The following is a 23,176-nucleotide window of genomic DNA, read 5'->3' as shown; positions in this document are numbered from 1 at the left end:
GAATTCGCCACCAAGGGGTAACTGACCTGCTTTTATCCTCACTGGTGCCCCGCCAGCGTATACCGACAGCGCGGGCGGGGTTACCATTCTATTATCACCTATTAAAACTGTCAAATCTTAAAATCATTTAACTAAATTTCTATTTTTAGTAGTATATTTATTTATTTTAACATCCATTGTATAAGTAGGTAGGTATTGTATATATTTATAGTGTATGTATTTATGTAATATTTTATTATGTATCTTAATATTTTATTTAAATGTATATTTGTTTATGTACTCTAAATATTAATAGTTGTAGCACTTCAGCTACCCGCTAACAACATGCTTTCTAACTGCATTGGGTTGACTGGAAGAGATCTCTGTCAGAGAAAAGTCCACCCTTGCTGACAATATTTATAAATGCATTAATAATGTAATTTACAAGTTCAATAAAGAATAATAATAAAAAAAAGTTAACCTAAATTGATAGGAGGCATTCCTTCGTTACATTTATCGAGATAAATCCAGGCAATCGCCGCCGTAATCTTTAGGTTCACTACATAGGACAGCTGGTATCTGATAATGCGGCATCACGGTAACTCCTCGCAAATTACAATCAACTTTAATTAGGTCGTTAGTAGAACACGCAATGCCCATGACAAGTTTGTGCTGATTTATATACGGAGTTCTAGCAGTTGTGAATACTAGATTATTTAATTTGAATTCCTGTCTTTTATATTCACTAGTTTACGCGACTTTGTCTGTATGACCATGATTTATTTGTAATGATGAAAAGATTTTTTTATACAACTTAGAATTACATTCAAGCTGACGGCTCACCTGATAGAAAGTGGTAACCGTCGCCTATAGACATGTGCAGTACCATGGACATAACAGAGTATACTGTTGTGGCCATTTACTGGGTACAGAGGAATAACCCCTGAGTCTTGAGGAATGGCAACGTATGGGGGGTATCATGGGCGAAACAGTATACTCTGTTATGTCCATGCTACTGCTCATGTCTGTAGGCGACGGTTACGACTTTCCATCAGGTGGGCCGTCAGCTTGTTTGCCATTCTAAGTTGCATAAAAAAATTAATATACTGCACTCGTTCGCTATGCTTTGAAATAAGCTACAATTTCTCTAAGATTTATAACTATTACATGCAATTTCCACAGAGAAATAGTAAAATGCATTTCTGCAAAGCAGTCACAAGGAACATCAAAGATGGCAACACAACAATAACCTATTACAGCCCTGTACAACAGACTGGGGAATTTCTTCTTTGCTTCAGGGTTGCCAATTTGGAAATTTTAATTTTCTTTATTATTAATTTTAAAATTGAGCCAATAGTTTTGTTCGTTTATTAATCAATTTGTTTATAAAATTTTATGAATACTTTATAATGACTACTAACTAGAACTTAAAAACAGTATATTAATAGTTAATTTTAAACTTTCGTGTTGTTGACACATATTTTAAATACTATATTTTAATACTATTTTGTGATCACGACGTGGTGCAGTCCATGTCGAAAAGTCGGCAGTAAAAAAGCAGGTATGTAGGTAGGTACTATTTACTTGCACATTTTTTCGTTGCGTTAAGTCTCGATAGTGTATTTATAATATATTATATTAATAGGTTATATAGAAAAAAAAACAATAATTAAAATTTGTTTCACAAAAAAACTGACTTCAATTGGGGCAAATCCAGATATTATCATATATATATATATATATATAAAATTTTCTCTAATTATATATATATATATATATATATATATATATATATATATATATATATATATATATTAACAAAATTTACCGAACCGATTTTAACAAAATTTTTCTTGAACCAATCTTTCAAATAAAAAAATATCAAATTCAATTTACAGCTGACACAGTTATGAGGTAACAAATATTAAAAAAATATCTCCTTTTTTTTGAAGTCAGTTTAAAATACGTTATGCACTTCAAACCTTCATTCTCCTTGTCACTTTAGGACTTAGTAAATTTCATATTATTCGCTATTACTTGAAAATATAGAAACGAAATAAAATAAGTGAGATATTACACGTTTTACAAGTCATTATGAAACAGTTTCAATAAATTCATAATTAGAAAATTCGATCGTGACAACCCTATTTTTGCCTTTAAAACGCCGTATAAATATCGCCACATCTTTCAACTTTGACGTTCCTTCATATCACATAAAAGGAATAGTCGATACTGATGCACCTGATGGTATACATATCTTCACGCCAAGTTCTATGCGGAGTTGGTACAGTGAGTTTTTTTTTTGTTTATACAACTTAGAATGGCAAACAAGCTGATGGCCCACCTGATGGAAAGTGTTAAAGCTCTTGCTTATACATACAATACTCGTATATATAATACATATGCTCTTGTCCCATCCATTTTTATATCTTGTCTCATCATTTCACGTCAGTACCGGAGTATTGACTCCATTGTGGGTAATTCTTTTCGATTTTACCTGATGGAAAGTGGTAACCGTCTCCTATAGACATGAGCAGTACCATGGACATAACAGACTATACTGTTTCGCCCATGATACCCCCCATGCGTTGTCATTCCTGAGGACTCAGGTGTTATTCCTCTGTACCCAGTAAATTCACGCCATATCCCACCCTTCAAACCGAAACATAGCCATGCAAACACAACTGCTTCACGGTTGAAACACGAATGGGACAGAGGTACCCAAGCAATCGACTTTTGTACAAAGTCTCCCTCTGCATAAAAACAACTGAAAAAAATTGCCTACCACATAGATAACAATTAATGATTCTTATCACGAAATTTTGAAATAGATTAATTAGGTTTAATAAAACAAAAAATATATCATTTTCTCTCTCACTCCACTGGGTTGATTGGAAGAGATCTCTTAGAGATAAGCCCACCCTCGCTAACAAGTTGTTAAACTAATCGCCGTATCTTTTTTTTCAAGTTTAATAAAAAATGTAAAATAATATCTAATATAAACTTATTTAGACCCTTAAATAATAATAAAAACGTTTTGTAAGCTAATTGTACACGTGTAAAATAAAATAAAAAAAAAAAACAAAGAAATCAGAGTTTCCACAATGACATTAAGGAAAAAAATACATGTGTGTGCCGTAGTAACATAAAAAGACCACAACTCAGCGTGTAGCTTTGCCCTTTTGGACAAAACACTACCAGAGGAAGACTTTGTGCAAAAGTCGTTTGCTTGAGCACCTCTGTCCCATTCGTGTTTCTACCATAAAGCAGTTGTGTTTACATGGCTGTGTTTCGGTTTGAAGGGTGGGATATGGCGTGAATTTACAGGGTACAGAGGAATAACACCTGAGTCCTCAGGAATAGCAACGCATGGGGGGTACATGGGCGAAACAGTATCTATACTTTGTTATGTCCATGGTACTGTTCATGTTTATAGGCAATGGTTACCACTTTCCATCAGGTGGGCCGTCAGCTCGTTTGCCATTCTAAGTGGCATAAAAAAAATGGTTTTCTGCTATCACCTATAGTCAGACTACGGCATACCTATGCTAAACCGTACAACACATAAAAAAAATAACTTTTCTATTGTCTATTCCCATAATTATGAAACGTCAAAGTTCCCGCCAAATTTCGCTCACATACGGATAAGATAACTAGATTAGATATGCTTACCCTAACATGTTCTAATGACGAGAGACCAAACGGGATACGTGACTAGCTGTGGGAGATTAACTAGCCGTCCCACTTGTTTATGTATAGTACTTATATATATGTACAGGGTGTATCTAAACTGATTAGCATCTTTTTACACGACTATTCTTTTTTCTCAAAAATGACAAAAAAATTTGATCTCATATTGATTCAGAAAGGAAAACGATTTTTTTTACCATTCTTGACACATGTTCCATATGAGAAAATGTTATGTTTAATAATTAATGGGGCATTCTCTTATTTGATTATAAAATATAAGTTACTATTTAAAATATATAATATTTTATAATTTTGTTTTTTTTTTTGTTATATATCACAAAGGTGGTAAACAAGCATACAGCTCCTCTGATGGTAAAAGCTCACTGTAGCCTATGGCCGCCATTTTATTTAAATTTCAAAAAATAACCGAATTGATCCTGATCATTCCAAATCTACATATACAAAGGCTACACAATAGGCTTTTAATCGCAATCAATATATATATATATATATATATATATATATATATATATATATATATATATATATATATATATATATATATATATATATATATATATATATATATATATATATATATATATATATATATATATATATATATATGTATGTATGTATATATATATATATATATATATATATATATATATATATATATATATATATATATATATATATATATATATTCTTTATTGCACTAAAACATACAGTAAGCAAAGGCGAACTTATCTCTAAAAGAGATTTCTTCCAGTCAACCTAACGCAGTGGCATAGGAAGTAGTGAGTGGGCAGTAGTAGTGCAAGACAGAAATTTAAATAAATATTTACATAAATTACAAATAATTATATATATACACATATATATACACACACACACACACACACATAAATACATATATCTACATACATACATACACATATATCCCGGTCACGCGGCCGAAGTCACAGTAAAAGCTAGTTATATATTTATATATACTATATATATATATAGTTTCGTATATAAGTATCGCGTGTAAGCCCGTCATAATGATTTTTACGGCACACCGTTTAAATATCATAAAGAAAATTAGTACGACATATTCGTTAACACTCCCACCGGCGCAGTAAACTCAGAACTAACCCAATATAAAGCTATTGGCATTTAGGAAATACCTGGCAGCCATTTATTTTACCTACGTGAATTATGGACGTTATCAGCTATAGCATAGCCTCTGAATAATTCGTAATTAGATTATATATTAGATATAGAGCATCGAGTGGTCATAAACCTGTCAAAATTTTGTTAGGGAAAAGTTTGATATTTTTAAATCAATACAAAACGTGCTTTTTTTCAGTGTTGCCAGTAATATATAAAGTGAGAGATAATAGGTGAGGATGAAAGCAGGTCAGTTAGCCCATTGTGAAGACTTCCACAAGAATTAATCACGACAGTTTTCAGGTAGAACCGTGTGGAGGTCGACCTGATAGGTACATTGCTAGCAATGGGTTCATTAGACCCCATTGCTAACAATCCCTTTCCCCCCAAGTATGTTTGTTACCTCTTTCCGCTTAACTCTTCAACCATTTATGTATTTAAGATTATTTTCCAGGAGGACCTGGCTCCAAAAAAGGCGTACATATAATCTTAGACATGTCTTTGCGAAATATTAACTGTCAACCGACTTCAAAAAATGAGGAAAATCTCAATTTGGTTGTATTTTTCTTATTTGTTTGTTACCTCATAAGTCCGTCATTTCTAAACCGATTTGTTAAATTCCTTTTTTAATTCACTGAAAGGGTTTACTTAAAAATTGGTGCCATAGAAATTTAAATATCAAAATCAATTTTAATAGTTTACTTATCCCGTTTATAAATGACCGAATTCTAAAATAACCAACCTAAATAAGAACAATCGAACTGAGATGGTCCACCTCTTTTGAAGTTGGTTAAAAAGGCTAAAGTTATTCAGTCGTATTACTCATTACTAGGTGAATATATTTATTTCGCGTTATCAGAGATAGCTAGGCCGCCCGCTACACCTTACACCCGCGGCTAAAACCTTCTGCAGGATCTAATTTGCCCTTCAATTTATACGGAATTGAATTTCTTTACGCGTCAAAAGTCTTATGAGATCCTAATTTCACGCAAATAGGTTTCTGTTTTTTTCTTATTTTTTTTTTTTTTGTATTTTCCATCCGTACTTCGTAAGTGGGTGCGTAACAATAAGAGTAAATTATATGTCTATCTATCTAACTAAAATTAAAAAAAAAAATATGTTTCATTCTGTTGTTTTGATTTACAAAACTAAACTACTGGTTTTGTAAAAATTTCAATGTCACCAATCTATAAGTTGTATCCCTTCAGATAAAAAAATAATTTTCCAAATTGGTTTACAATTGATACTGTTATGGAGTGACAAACATAAAAAATTAGAACCAAATTGGAAAACCCCTTCTTTTTGTATTCGCTTGAAAACTTTAAGAGCATGTGGAGTACAGGCCACATATATTATTTATAGCTATATATTATTATTTACCAAATTCGAAATTGACACGCATATCTATAGTTTTCTTTTATATAGATAGATAGATATATAGATCTATCCATCTATCCATCTATCTTTAATTTCCTTTTGGCTTGCCTTCTCGGCCCTAGTCTTCTAAGTTCCTTAGACCCATTATACATATATTTCCAATTTCCATTCCTGGTTTCCTTTATAGCCCACAGAGCACTTTCCAGGTTTTCAATTTTCGGTTCAAATCCTTTGAAATTTTTCATCATCATCATCTTCATTTCAGCCATTAACTGTTCACTGTTAAACATAAGTCTCTTCCTTGGGGATTTTGCCAGTAGTTGCCACGCTTGACAGGCGGATTGGCAACCGCAGTTATGCTTTGGAGATTTTTAAAAAGAGAAACTGCTGCCCATCCCTCGACTTAAGTTCCATTAGTCTCGCCTCTTACGACACCCACGTAAAAGGAAAGGGTAGCCCATTCTATGCCGAGACCACACAGTTATTGTCTCGAACTATCGTAATTTAAGTGAGCAAACATATATATTACTAAGTTTCGAACGAACAAACTTACATACTTGTGGTGTCAGCAACAAGGCCCAAGGATTTATAGGCCTCGGAGACAAACGATCGCTAAATTATCGGCCCCAGATTTATTGGGCGTCCACGCACACAGGTGTAAATTTCACGACTACCCTACATTTCTGTATATAGATGTGACTGGACCATAAGTCCCCATATTTTTTTGTTCCGTAGATATTGGTTTTCAATCTCGATTCGATTTAAGGATCCGTCTTTTGGACCTGGATCTTTGAATTTTTAAGGTCGAAATTTTGAAGACAAATTTTTATAAGGACAGATAAAAAATGTCTTTTTTAAAATTAATTTTCTATGCAAGGACAACAAGGACCAATTTGTAAGTGTTTTTCCAAAAAATTTAAAAAAATCCAAATCAGTTTATAAGGTACCGAATTATGTGGTGTATGGTAACAAACATACGAAATACAACGGAATTGGGAACTTCCTTCTTTTTAAAGTCGGTTCAAAAGGATGTAAATTTCCTTTTTAATTTTTTTGGAAAAACACAAATTGCTCCCTGTTGTCCTGGTCACAGAAATGTTATGAAACTCAATTCAGTAGTTGAGTTTTTAAATCAAAATTACTTGTTTTGCTAACATTGAAGTCGATTTAGTTAGTGGAACGCAAATTTGAATTGGAAACCTCCTTTTTGAAGTCGGTTGAAAACGGACTTATTCATAAGTGATTGAATTCTTACAATGTATATAGAATACATTTTTAATAGTTTTTAATTTCAATCAAATCCCCTTTTCCTTTAACCACAGAAAACTTTTTAACTCCATCTAAACGATAGTAATTTGTTAAATAAATATTTAAATAGATTCAGTTTTATATCTAAGCACAATAAATAATATTTAGGAATATCATAAAGTGAGGTGCTGTTAGAGGTGTTCTTAAATTGATTGGAATATTTCAATCGATTGATTGAACGTCAAGTTAACGAGATATGGCGCCCCCGAAGTGGGGAAAAGATTGTCCCCATCCCTTTTAACGTATAATACGACGCATTTTTATCGGAAAATAAATATGTACACGTTTATTTTATTTTTCTTATAATTTATTCATGATGGAATTTTTAAACGAATATAATGATTATATTGTAAAAGGAGACCAGTAATTTATTTGCTTATACTTTTGTATTATGATATTTTCGTCAATTCTGAATCGAGGTTGATATTTCTTTTTAGCTGAATGATTTTGGTCCCATAATTATTTGGTATTGATTAAAACTGTTTTTTTCTACGCTGATTAATATCATGTTTATTTTTTTATTATTATTATTTATTTATTCATTAGTACAAATATGTGTATATGGCGGACTTAATGCTAAAAGCATTCTCTCCCAGTCAACCATAGGGAAATACTCGGATGCGGTACTACTAATTATTGATATACATACATACTAAAATTACATATATAAACGAATAAATATATATGAATAACAAATATATTTACACATATATGATATGTACTATATTATACACGAAATTGAGAATAATATAAAGCACTTACTGGGAATTACTTTATTGGAAAGTAAAATCTACATGTAGACACAACTTTATACATCCACGGTAAAGGAAGGGGTGGCTCATTCTATGCTGGGACCACGAGGCAATCTTAATATTATATATATATATATATATATATATATATATATATATATATATATATATATATATATATATATATATATATATATATATATATATATATATTGCACTAAAACATACAGTAACAACAATAAGTTAATAACAATGTTAGCAAAGGCGAAGTTATCTCTAAAAGACATTTCTTCCAGTCAACCTAACGCAGTGGCATAGGAATTATGCCAAATATTTAAGGTTAAGGTTGGGAATCATGAAGAAATTTATAAAGACAAAAATAAAGATGTATTATAAAACATTTCAGTGTTTTAACAAACACACAATTTTTTATTTATTCCTGTGTTTCCTACTTCATGTGCAGTACCTCTAATCTATTTTGTTACTATTTATAAAACTTATTACTGGCTCAGTTTATAATCCTGGACTATTTCTATTTACACTAGTGTAGCCCTGGTTTTCTTGTATATAAATAAAGTATATTCATTTATTTTAACATTTATTATATAAGTAGGTAGGTATTATATGTATTTATAGTGTATATATTTATGTAATATTTTATTATATATTTTATGTAACTGTATATATGTTTATGTATTAATAGTTGTAGCACTTCAGCTGCCCGCTAACGAAATGCTTTCTCACTGTACTGGGTTGACTGGAAGAGATCTCTGTCAGAGATAAGTCTACCCTTGCTCACAACATTTATAAATAGATTATTTTATATGTAACTTACAAGTGCAATAAAGAATATATATAATTAATTAAATATAACTATGAAATGAGCGGTTTCGAACCAAACTACTAAGTCCAAGTTTCAGGTAGACTCCAGTTCTGTCTTCTAGCGACTTATTAACTTCTCAGACACAAGCCAACGAGCGTGAATAACCGTGTTATTAGCATTCCCCCAAAGTTATAAACATCCAAGTAATACCTTTGCCTTACTTATAAACTGTATTCTCTTTTAGTACCTAACGTTTTTTTTTTATTTCGTTGGGTGAAAATGGTATGGTAACCCCGCCTGCGCTAACGGTATACACTTGCGGAGCACCAGTGAAGGGTGATAGATGAGAATGAAAACAGGCCAGATAGCCCATCATGATGAATTCATCAGGAATTAACCATGATAGTTTCCAGGGGGAACCGCGAGGAGTTCGACCTGGTTGGGTATATTACTAGCAATGGGATGCTCAGTCTCCATTACTAACAATCCCTTTCCCCCCTAATACCTAACACACACACACACACACACTAGATTTTTATCCCCTGATTCGTACGCGCGGACTTCAGAAGTCGCAAAACTAATGAAATAGATTATTTGTAGATGGTGCATTAGGATAAACCTTACATTATATAGATAGAGCATCGAGTCTCAAAAACGAGTCCACTTTTTGTCAGCTAATTAGCTGACTCGTTTTTTATATGTTCCATATATTTACGCACGTAATGTATCTTGACGTATCTTTATTTCTTTATTTATATTCATAATTAAAATAAGTTTTTATGTATTAATAAGACGCAAAAACTATAAAACAAAATAATTATATTATATAAGTTATAAAGGAAACATTCACAAGTATTTTTTTTTGATGGGTGAAAATGGTACGGTAACCCCGCCGCGCTAACGGGATACGCTGGCGGAGCACCAGTGAAGGGTGATAGATGAGAATGAAAACAGGCCAGTTAGCCCATCACGATGAATTCATCAGGAATTAACCATGATAGTTTTCAGGGAGAACCGCGAGGAGGAGGACCTGGTTGGGTATATTGCTAGCAATGGGATTCTCAATCTCCATTACTAACAATCCCTTTCCCCCCATTCACAGGTAATTATCACGCAAAATTGTATGAAAAAATTGAACCGCTTTTCTCGAATCATTTGTATGGAGACACTCTATCTACATAATGTAAGGATAAAACATATATTTATTTTTATGATTACAATATTCATGTTTACGTAGCAACGTATCTTTTTTTATTAATGGACGATAACGGCATGGTAGCCCCGTCTGCACTAATGATATACGTTGGCGGGGCACCAATGAGAGATAATAGGTGTGTATGAAAACAGGTCAGTTAGCCCATTAATCGGAACGGTTTCCAGGGGGAACCGCGTGGAGGTCGACCTGATAGGTACATTGCTAGCAATGGGGCTGTTAGACCCCATTACTAACCCTATTCCCCCCCCCCCCTCCTCCATAGCAATGTATCGCACTATAAATGAATATCTATGTGTTTGAATATCTATATATATTTATCGATATTATACTAGGTCTAAGACATAAGAGTAAATATCTAATGGTTATTAAATGTCTGCCTTGTAGGCGACCGTCTTAAGGTGCATTGTTGTCGTCATATCAATCAATTAACGTCTAAACACTGGCCTCTTGTACCCTATTGTGCGTGTCCCCACTCACCTCTCACGACGTCCTGGGGCGAAACACAATGTATTCTCACCCCATCACACCCCATTACAGTAATTTTGTTTAGACAATTTGCATTTTATACAAATGTCTTGTATAATGTATAAGACATCTTGGCATTAATCCACAATATTCTATTTTCAAAAGACCGTCAAAAGGAAGATATTCCCAAATCGTCTGCTTTTTTCTGTCTTATTTTCACTACTATTACTTTGTACAAAAGTCGTTTGCTTGGGCACCTCTGTCCCATTCGTGTTTCGGTTTGAAGGGTGGGATATGGCAATGAATTCACAGGGAACAGAGGAATAACACCTGAGTCCTCAAGAATGGCAACGCATTGGGGGTATCATGGGCGAAACAGTATACTCTGTTAAGTCCATGGTACTGCTCATGTCAATAGGCGACGGTTACCACTTTCCATCAGGTGGGCCGTCAGCTTGTTTGCCATTCTAAGTTGCATAAAACAAAATACTATACATTATATTTTTCCAATTTTAATCATTTTTATAATTATAATTTATTCTCATATTAATTACAATTCTGTTTATTCTGAACTAACTTAGTCCACGTTACCGCGATATGATCACTGACCGAGACAAAAAGTAGCTTATCTCTTTCTTCATCCCATATAGTACATATATACTAAATTTCAGAATGATTGGTTAAGCTGTTAAAACGCTAATATCCGGGAAATTGTTAAAATAGATATTTTATATCTAAAACATTTACAAAAATATTTTGGTTCTAAGAGGTAAATGAGGCTCGAGACTCATCTCAGAAAATCTAGTTCAAAAAAATCTTATCAAATCGAAGTGAGATTATTCAATATTCTCATTCTTCATCGAAGCTATATTAATATTCTCTACCTTATCTGTAGAATTTATAGTAAAGAAAAACTTCACACATTCGGAGACAGCCAACCGGACTTTTCACAGCTTTTTTCTGAAATACTCGTACGTTAACAAACTAGACAACCCCTGCATTGCGTTCCCATTCAATTCACAATGAAAATAAATTCCCCCGTCGAAATATTGTGCCGCAAATTGTAAACCGGCAAGCATTTGCAGGAAACGGTTTATTGAATGTGGAATTTGCGTTCATTTGTCTGCTGTATGGTGCTATCAAAGATAGCCAGCGCCGATGTCGCATTTGCTTTATTCATTGCGCTTTGATCCCACGTGTTAGCTTTGCGCCCGCATCGATTGCACATTTGTCCAGTTCGCATCGTTCGGTCCACGTTGAATGCAAATGTAACTTTAATGTTATAATCTCGCTCTCCCGTAATCCCCCTAATTAGTTGTTAGTCTATTCATGAATGAATGAATAGGCTGACAAGTAATCATTATATTTATTAAATATGACATTTAATTAATTATAAATATCCAATTTAATTGCCATCTACAATAATTATAAAATATTAGGTAATAACTTTTTGAGCGACTACAAAACAATTTCTAAATTCACCTTTTTTTTGGCTATTCTGCACGATTGAGCCGTCAATTGTGTATTGATTTTGACGTTTCAAGACGCCATTTCTCTTTCGGAAATTTATTAATAGACGTTTCTCTCATATCTTTGAATCTTTCTTAGTTAGGTCAGACAGTGGTCGTTTGATCGTAGATCCTAGTCTTATTTTAGCGGTTTCTAATTCTAATTCGGATTCGTTTTAAATTTTATTATTTTCAATATGTATTTAAGAAACATCTCATCGTTCATTGTCACGATTAAATTGAATTCGTGTTTTGTCAGGATTGAATTAAGTTTTTTTTTTTTTGCGAAAAAATTTTACGTATGTGAAACGTACTTGAGTATTAACGTCGATATGTGAGAGTGTGCCGGGCCGGGTGGGGTTCGATTGGCCGCCATTTAACATGTATTGCAGGAAATTGGCGCGAACACGCCGCCACCATTCCGGGCCTATGGCTGGCAGCGGCTTGTGCTGTAATTACTCTCTGTACGTACATTCGCGCGTTCAATCGACGTACGCTTATGTTGAACTATATATATACGTATTACAATGGAACCTTTTGAACTTATGAATTTCTTAGCATTTTTTTTTTACACTGAAACTATCTTGATATTAGATTTATATATTATAGAGCAGTGTTTTTCAAACTTTTGCATGACACGACTCCCCCTAGAATGAAAAAAAATTTTAAGACCTCCGCTTTTTCTTCATGTATTATGTATTGTTGCAAAGATGTTGTAGGTACTAAATACTGCAATCCATACAACATTTTTATGCATTTACATAATAATGTTTCGGATAAATACAGAATTAAGTATAATAGTATCTATCTTTAAGACTTTGTTTTTTTCACTGAGATAGTTTTCGCGACCCCCTATAAAGACTTCACGACCCCCCAGGGGGTCACAACCCACACGTCGCTAAACACTATAAGAGAATACGCCATGATCATTAGTAATATTTTAGTCGTATAATAACAATAGAATAACTATTATATATATATATATATATATATATATATATATATATATATATATATATATATATATATATATATATATATATATATATTAATACTAGATCTTAAGAATATTATTATTAAAACTTTAAAACTTTATAGACAATATACTTTTTGAATTAAATTATTTATTCGTTCATTCATTACGTAGATTCTAGGAAAAAAAATTACATTTCTTAAACACTTACTCCATTATTCGTAAAAACTAAAAATTTCTACGAAAATAATTTTAACACTGTTTTGTCACTCTCTTTTAATTGAAGATTTAACTCAAAAGAAGCAGACGACACAGTTCAGCAGCTAAAACATTTTTATAAGTGATGTTTTTATAAGAAAGTTATTTTTTTTCATGCAAAGGGAGACTTTGTACAAAAGTCGATTGCTTGGGTACCTCTGTCCCATTCGTGTTTCAACCGTGAAACAGTTGTGTTTGCATGGCTGTGTTTCGGTTTGAAGGGTGGGATATGGCGTGAATTTACTGGGTACAGAGGAATAACACCTGAGTCTTCAGAAATGGCAACGCATGGCGGGTATCATGGGCGAAACAGTATACGAGTACTCTGTTATGTCCATGGTACTGCTCATGTCTATAGGCGACGGTTACCACTTTACATCAGGTGGGCCGTCAGCTTGTTTGCCATTCTAAGTTGTATAAAAAAAAAAAGTTTAATTAATAAACTGTAATGGTTGTTTGTTTCATAAACAAGTACTTACCAAACTCAAATGGTACTAGTCTCTGACGTGTAAACTGAATTCAAAATTGTGTACAACGGAATTGACCGGACAATAAAAGAAATCATTTTCTGAACAACTCGCCAATGTCTATTGTGAATTTGTGTAGAAAGATTTACTGACATTTTTTTCTTTTCTCAAAATATCAAAAATAGAACTTTATTCCGTTGCAGTAAGCTTGAAAATTGTGTGTTTTCCACGAACTTCTCTTACCATATACGAATATAAATCATCAATAAGATTATTTCACAAAGACCCTTCCATTTGCTCTCATCAAATATTCCCCATTTTTCATCTGAACCGTTAATATAAGTTGCTAATATAAAAACAATTCGAGAACCGTACAATATAATAACTGAAGGTTATTGAGGTTTCTTGTAAATATATAAATAGGTAAATATATGTAACTGAAACATTAAGTATTGATAAAACTTGTATAGGTACATATTATTTGAATATTTTACTCCTGTGACTTACATCTATTTTTGTCCATACATACCGGTTAATTTTATAGTAAAAAATAGCGATTTTTTTTTCAAATATTATCTTACGCTTTTTGTGTTGTGTTTATTTTTAAACGATTTAAAAAAAAAAGGGATATTATATATTTTTTTATTTCGGTCTTACTCATACTTACGTTATGTTAGTTGAATGTTTTCAAATAAAATCAAAGTTGGCGAAGAAATAAATTAAAAAACAAACTCACAATTGTGTTGAGAATCTTAATTATTTATTTAATGTGAATAACTTTATTACTTACCTAAAAAAAATATGGTACAAAAGGCGGACTTAATGCTAGTAGCATTGTCTACCAGTCAACCTTTGGCATGAACAGTGAAACACAAACGCGGTACTTCATTATTGGGATAGGAAATGATAATAACAACTAATAACGTATATCTATACGAAATAAATAATATATACATAAATAACATAAAATGATAATTATATTATACATATAAAAAATATAAAGGATTATATATATACAACTACATAATTATATAAAATGTAAGAGACGAAGAGTTCATATGGTGAGCTCGGTCTTATCCTTTCTTTAAGGCCTCAAAACATCAACATTTCCCGCTTCAAATCAACTCGATGCTGGTCTTCAGTGTAATCATTTTCCAGCCGATAATCTATCGTTACGTACAAAGGAAATTAAATTCCGTTAATGTGACAAGCCATTATGGAAACACCGCCTAAATCGCCTATTGAAGGACGCAGAAGTCGCTCGCATAGTTTGCGATGGCTTCCCCTTTTGTGTACATATTAAGGGGCTGATTTAATTTTAGGTCAACATTATTGTTGTTGGCTTTAAACACAGAACAGGTTTCAGTGTTTTGTGCGTGTGACTATTCGTATTGGAATTTATAGAGGGAAAGATCAATAATATTAATAACATTAGATAGTTGACTAATATAATGGAATTTAATGTAAGTTAGACTCTTTTCCCCGCACTAATTCTCTCATTTGGCCCGTTGTGGAGATAATTGGCTAATTTATATACTTTTTTCTGCATCAATTGACGTTTTAGCGAATTTGGAAAAGACGAGATTTTTTTAGTTAAACAGTATTTTTATGTATGATACGCGATATGGCTATTAGTATTGTAATTTATAGAGGGAAAGATCAACAATATTGATAACGTTAGATAGTTGGCTAATGTAATGGAATTTAATGTAAGTTGGACTCTTTTCCCCGCACTAATCCTCTTATTTGGACCGTTGTGGATATAATTGGCTAATTTAAATACTTTTTTTTTTCATCAATTGACGTCTTAGCGAATTTGAAAAAGACGAGATTTTAATTTGAACAGTATTTTTATGTTGTGATACGCGATATTTGATGGAAAGTGGTAATCGTGGCCTTTACACAATAACAGTACCATGGACGTAACAGAGTATAACTGTGTCGCCCATGATACACCCCATACGTTGCCGTTCCTGAGGAACGTGTTAAGGTGTATGACTAAGGTGTTATGTAATTTAATTTCCACATCGCGTCCTTCAAACAAAAACACCTATTTTATTATATAATATGACGATTCTTTTACAAAATCTTACCGAGATCAAAGTGTGTTACTTTTTATGGAACTTACCTAATTTCAAATTCTTACTTATGTTATAAAACGTATAAAATTATGCACGGTAGCGTTCGGACCAAGTCGCTTTTCACTTACTTTTATAGTTAATTGTAAAAAGTCGTGCATGGTAGTGTTCTCGCTTAAATTGACAAGGCGCTCATTTCTATTCCAGATGAGGTGGACGTTATTGGGTACACGTCGAACCAGAGCGACAGCGAGTCCCTGGTGTCCGGGCACAGTGGCGACAGCGGCGTGGGGGTGGTGAGGGCGCGGCGGGCGCGTGCCCCGTCGCCCGCGGCCCCCGCGCCCCCCGCGGCGCCCGCGGCCCCCGTCTACACGACCGCGCGCCCGCGCCGTTCCGCGCGCTCCACGAGGGTTTAGGTTTGTATGTTTTTTAACCAAAATTTTAATTAATAATAATATTTTCTCAAACATGCCCGGAAATTTGAGCATTATTTTAACAATCTTCTTCAAGATAAATCAAAATTGCCGTACTGGCCAGATACATGCGGGCAGCGGCCGGCAAAAGTTGTATGAAAATCCATATCTGTCGTGTTTTGCGGCCAGATAAATTACTATGTAATCTCATATCTGTCCTGTAATTTAAAAATAGAATGACCTTTTACTTCGAAACATGGCTGCCGAGGAGGTAACTAATACAAGGTTTTATTTAAATTTTGAACTGGCTTGCAAATAGAAAGCTGTTTATTGAAAAAAAAAACAAAGGAACATTATGGCACGTGAAAAATTATTATTATTCGTTATTCGTCATTGAACTTAAACAGTAAAATTGTTTTTGATTTTTGTGCATTGTTTGAGAAAAGTACTATACAAGCTTTGGCCACAACTAGGCATTGATGGACTCACAGATGTGCGCCTCGGCTACGCCTCTGCCCACATTTGCACGTTCGTCCATCAATGCCTCAGTTGCTGGCCGCTGCAGTAATGTACTATTTTTAACCAAATTTTAATTAATAATAATATTTTCCCAAACATGCTTGGAAATGTGAGCATTATTTCGACAATCTTCTTCGAGATAAATCAAAATTGCCGTACTGGCCAGATACATGCGGGCAGCGGCCGGCAAAAGTTGTATGAAAATCCATATCTGTCGTGTTTTGCGGTCAGATAAATTACTATGTAAACTCATATCTGTCCTGTAATTTAAAAATGGAATGGCCTTTTACTTCGAAACATGGCTACCAAGGAGGTAACTAATAAAAGATTTTATTTAAATTTCGAACTGACTTGCAACTAAGTCTCAACTTACTTGACTTAATGCACTTGATCGTTTAAAGAGCTCTTAATATATTGTCACCGTTGTCGGTTTGCAGGTGGGCAATGACGGCGCGGGGCGCGAGGTGGCGCGGGGCGAGCGCGGGCGCGCCGACGCTCGTTGGCGCTTCAACTTCGTAACGTAAAAACGTAGAACATTTTGTTGATACATGTACTAAGGCGAATGTTGTTTCTGTGACTGATCGGAACGGTGACTGCCTGCGTGACAGTTCCATGTGACAGAGTGACTTGGCGTCGACGAGACCTGCGCCCGCGCCGCTCACGCCTACACCAACACACTAACACTTGTAAACAACACACCTCTGCGAACCATCACTGAGTACAAAATTGCCAAAAATTTAGAGTCAATTTATTTTTCACATTTCAGATAAATTTAAATTGTATTTTTTTTTCAGCGAGCTTGGCTCGCTGCTCTGTTGCAATATTATAGCTGACGTATAAAATGTCATATTCCACGCGTTTTGTTTCCGCATCTTTGTCACATGTTTGTGTTAAACACTTTTTAAAATGTGCGATAAATAAATATGTTTGTTCAATAATATATTATTTTACTATATTAATTATACATCTGATGTTTTACTGTATTGACGTAATGAATGTAAGAATGACTGTATTCCGCTCAGGGGTCGATTTTCATAGACATTTTTAACGCACGACCCATCGATCGTTAGTGGCGCCCCTTTAATATAGATGATATCATTTCTTTTATATAGAGATCATGTTATTTTTGTATTTAACGAATTCTCTATTGGCACATTCGAACACTAATTGTGCAAACATTGGGAGAAAGTTTTGAAAAAACTCTCTAAGTACTTACTGCTAATGATTCTTTTTTTTTTAAAAACATAATTGCTATTGTAACGAAAGTTGTATAGATATATCTATTTTCTATTTTGTATATAATTATTTTCTTGTATAAATTAATCAGGTAAACGTCAGATCTGTGGACGTATCGCGGACCTCTCCCACGATTCACTGAGTCCATCCATGGATATAAGAGGATCCCACTAAATTTTATATTTAAATATCTAGATCTATTATGCCATCTGAATCCTAAAAAAGAAATACCAGTCTGCGTCATTACCTATTCTCTTTTCCAATTACGCAAACATTAAAAAAAAGTTTATATAATTTAAATGTGTAAAATTATTTTAAATCTTATTTCATTGTAATTAAGTTAAATTACGCGTATTTGGAATAGGGTATTATAGTAGGTATAAGTGTGCGGGATGCGGGAGGGGGGCATCCTCCCCTCCTGCACCGCGTACGTATCTACATTACCTACACTTACAGTTGACTAGTGATGCGAATCCGATTCACTTCTAAAACCAATTATGGTATCGATATTTTTATACGTAATCAATACTGCAAAATATAATAATACTGTCGATAATTTACAATAGTGTCAATAGTGATGAAATGATTGATTCTCTATCTTTTCATGATTAAAATATTGTATAAGTTTGCAATTAATAAAATTATTTACAATTGGCTTTAACTATAAACAATAATAATTTCGTTTCTTATCGATAGATGATAGTTAAAAATCTCTATACTTTCACTATTATCATTGCTATTGAACCCGATAGGGTGACATTGCTATCGATATTCGATATTTTAATATCAAGAAAGCGATACTTTTGCAAATCATCGATGGTATTACAATATTTTGTTGTTTTACTGCTGAGTACTGGTATTCTATCGATTATCGCCTATCGTGCAGCAATACGGTCTTTGCAGTGTACAAGGTTAGCTGATTTACTGTTTAATTTCTTAAATTTATTATACAGCCTAAATAATCAAATGTGAAATTTTATTTCCAAATTTAAATTAAGAAAGTGGACATAATTTAGTAAATAGCTTTCACTGCAAAGAATCGTAGTGCCTAACCTTAGGTATCACAGTTAGTGGCAGATTCTTGAAAAGTTTTTATGGCTATGAACCCTAAGTGATACATATAGATTTTGTTTATTTTAATGTCCGTATACAATAGTCCATCACTGTCATACATATGTACATACAAATTAATATAAATATAAAATTCTATTAACATTTTAAAAGAATTACTTATATGAAATCAATTATTTTTTATATCAATTTCCTCTAGATTTATTTATTGAAGATAATATATTATTATTTGCGAGTCGCAATTATTTTATCAATTATTGTATAAAAAAATAATTATCAAATTTAGGTTAGTGAATTCTTTATTTATACATAAAAATAATATAAATTAAATTTATTCCAATTGTTTTAGTATGATATTTTAGGCCAAATATGCCTAAATATATTAATATTGAAGTGTGTATTTTGTTCTGTTTTTAACGAATTTCAAAGAGATCATGTTTTTTTTTTTTTTAATGTACCCACGTCTCGAACATCAAGCAATTTTATTTATTGATTTAAATATAGCATAATCACACGTTAATGTAAGATACGGATACGGCAGGAGTGAATATATGTGAACGAACAATGACCAATCGAAACATATGATTAAAAGGATTGACAAGAGAAAGAACAAATACGAATGGTCCAAAATGACTGAAAGCCCGCCAGGATTGGAAATGCTAACCGTCGCCGGTATACAGATCATCACATTACATCGTCACAAATTATACTATGACACCCTCATAGGTCTATAATCCTTAGGTTTATAATAAGTTTGTACTAGTAATTTTACATTACTTGTTATTTTTTTTTATTATCGATAATTTATACTATCGATAGACTAATTGTATTCAGCGCAACACTATCAGCTGTTTACTTGACGAGGCGAAGTGCGTTCGAGACTTACATAGGTAGACCAAATAGTCAACCATTTTTTGAACATCTTATTTTTGCTCACTCATAGCATGCTTTCTTATATTATTTAAGCATGCTTCGCCATCATTATTTTACTTTTCGTGTGTATGACAGTGGGCGTGGACTCGGCGACACGTTCGCTACCTACTAACCATCGTATTGTTAAGTACTTATTAATGTTGAATATGATCTCACGTCATTGTCACACGTCAATTTTGGTAATATGTCATTTCACGCTGTTCTGATGCAATATGTGGGTACGCACTAGTGATGTTCCAAATTTGAAATTTGTAAAAAACATGCGAGTAAATATAATTTTTAATAAATTAAAATATATTTAGAATAATATCTGTATATTTTTACTCGCATATTTTAATTTTTTTTTTCTGTATTCATTTTATATTACTAAATATATTTATGTAGGTAATTACAATTGTAAAAATCATATCTAATTTTTTTTTTTCAAATCAACTCTACGAAGTGTTAATTTTAGGTACTACAATGTATATACACACATATAAAAATATAATTGTACCTACCTACTTATATTTGTTAGATAAAACCAACTTATTATTTAATGGAAGGAATGACATAATTACGTAAATGACATACGTTATATGTGGACCTAAATGTACCAAAAAATACTTATAAACGCATGGGAACACAAGCTATGCACGCACATGTTAAAACAACCAGAGGGTACGCGTATCTTGTTAATTAATATTGTATCTTATAATTAATTAATTGTTGATTCATTTCTTAGATAAGCATGACTGAAGTACATTGTATTATATACATTGAATGCGACGTTCGGCGGGCGTCACGCGTCATCTCGCGCCTCCTTCCTCTACAGCCCAGCTGAATGTGTATATTTCTTTTTTAATATATTCATAAATATGATTGTAAATTGTTTTAGGTATGGATGTTTATAATAAGGATAGTTGTAAACGTATCATTTGTTTTTTGTAAGTAATACATTTGTTTTAGAAATGACAGTCTGATCTCTTAAAGTAATGCGTGATAAGTTAGGCGCGCCGCCCGGCGTGGCGCGGCCGTCTCGTCGGGCTCACTCGCACTCAGCGCCACGCAAATATTACGCGCTCGCCGTCGACTCGCACTGAGAGTCTTCACATCACTATAACATCACAAATCGTCATAAATAAATATTATGACATTTTTATCTCAATTTAATTCGATCAAACATGTCTCTGTATGTTTTTAGAATTATATTTATTTCAAAGTGGTAAAACATGTATATTTTTTTTTAGAATACAGTTTTGCACGAATAAGGACTGTTCTACATTCAAACATAGTTTAATAAATATGATTATTTAGATTTTTATTATTGTGGTGAACGGAATGCTCAGATGTGCCGACCCTTAATCTATATTTGGTATACACTTAAAATAGTAACATAGTGTTTGTACACTTTCAATAAAGCGACAGTCGATTCTGAGGCGTCATTAATCGAAACCTATCTTTAAAATTAAAATTTGACATCATAGCCAAATCTTTATTATAAGGATTAATTTGAATTAATTTTCTGCTAAATTTAGATCAAATTCATTGTAAAATTAAATTACTTTATGATGGTCTATAAAATAATATAGTAGATAATTTTGCGAAATTATGGCAACTCAGAATCGGTCCCAGTGAGTGCGAATCGACGGTAGGGACCCGTGCCCGATGCTAAACATCAGCTAATCACAACGCCCAGTAAATCCTGCCTCATTAGCGCCAACGTATCATTCGTGTAGTCATCGCAAATCTTCAAACCCAGTACCGTGCTAAGTGGATATCGACTGATACAGCTACAGTGGAACCAGTGTTTCCATCACCGTCATCGCATGCCTGCTTAATACTCCATTCGAGACTGCATCACATTAATTCTAGTGTCAATAATGTATATAATGACGAACCCGAATATTTTGCAACCGAGTGTAGACGGGTGCAAGCGGCGACGGGACGCTTCCAGAGTACAAATTCTGTATAAGCCCCCTATTACTAAATGTTAATTTTAAATGGAACAGGGAGAATGTACCGTCGTTACGTATTGTAGGTAAATGTAGCGCGGGCGATTATGGCCAACGGATCCAGTAAACTCTGCCTTCGGTGTTGTTTCTTCCTTAACTAAATCTACTCTATCTATTTCCTATTGCTACAGTGAATTTTATTTGCTAACTTCCCAACTATTCGTCTCTTTCCGTAGCGACGTACGAGCGTCGACAGTCGTCTATCTCACTGTAACGATAGGGTAATGGAAATGTGCGTTGCACTGTACGCGCGCACCTCTTATTAGATAAGAAATGTGTTATTAGAAATGAAATTGCAATAAATTGTTCCTTGGCCGCCGCGGCCCGCCGCTCCCCGGCTGTTTACTCAACTTAGTGGCTGTAAATGGGGAAGTCGGATAGACTTATTCCGCTAGTGGCGCCAAAAATGACTGCTAAATATTGCAACTAAGATGTTAGGACTCTAGATATGCGACAAATAAATTAACGTGTGGCGCCAACTATGCCAAGCCTTAGCCCGGCTTCCCTATTAGTCCGGCGTTTTAAAATATCAGTGCGATTGTAAATATTGGAGCCAAAATTTTTATACAAATTATTTCATAAATATATTCTTGGACCAAGTTGCGTGGGGAGCGGCGGTCGCCGGGTTGACTGCGCGGAACGATGCGGCCGCTCGCGTATCACTGGTGACGGTCGCGCGACTGTCGACCGTCGATCGCGTGACTATCGGCCGACGATCGCGCGACTGTTTCGTAACACGCGAGTTTGCCGAGCGCTAGACACTGCCTGTACCAACAGTGTCGGCGAAGTTGCAGTCTTTCGTTGTCTGGACGTAGAGGCAAACATTAGGTACTATTGTGACACTGCTGATGTGACTTGGCAGCATTATTCAATGTAATTGATGAAAAGTGGCACATAATTATTATATGTAAAAAAAGTTATAGAATTAATTTAATAAAATTATAAATAAAATCCACTTTGT

At 33.7% G+C, this 23,176-nt stretch overlaps 1 protein-coding gene across 2 annotated transcripts in view; it reads left to right on the top strand.

The window, feature by feature from the left end:
* Nucleotides 1–23,166, top strand: part of LOC113513188 (max dimerization protein 4-like) — a 406,434-nt gene extending 383,268 nt beyond the window's left edge. For both annotated transcript variants that reach the window (XM_052898890.1, XM_052898889.1), the window contains exons 6-7: nt 16,257–16,465; nt 17,419–23,166. In XM_052898890.1, the coding sequence (XP_052754850.1) occupies nt 16,257–16,465 (209 nt within the window). In that variant the 3' untranslated portion in view covers nt 17,419–23,166. The remainder of the gene's footprint in view (nt 1–16,256; nt 16,466–17,418) is intronic.
* The last annotated feature ends 10 nt before the right edge of the window (nt 23,167–23,176 follow it).

This window comes from Galleria mellonella, unplaced genomic scaffold (genome assembly GCF_026898425.1).
Source record: "Galleria mellonella isolate WM207_F2 unplaced genomic scaffold, CSIRO_AGI_GalMel_v1 utg54, whole genome shotgun sequence".
Lineage (NCBI taxonomy): Eukaryota > Metazoa > Arthropoda > Insecta > Lepidoptera > Pyralidae > Galleria > Galleria mellonella.
The sequence above is the reverse complement of the archived record's forward strand: the minus strand, read 5'-3'. Positions and strand labels throughout refer to the sequence as shown.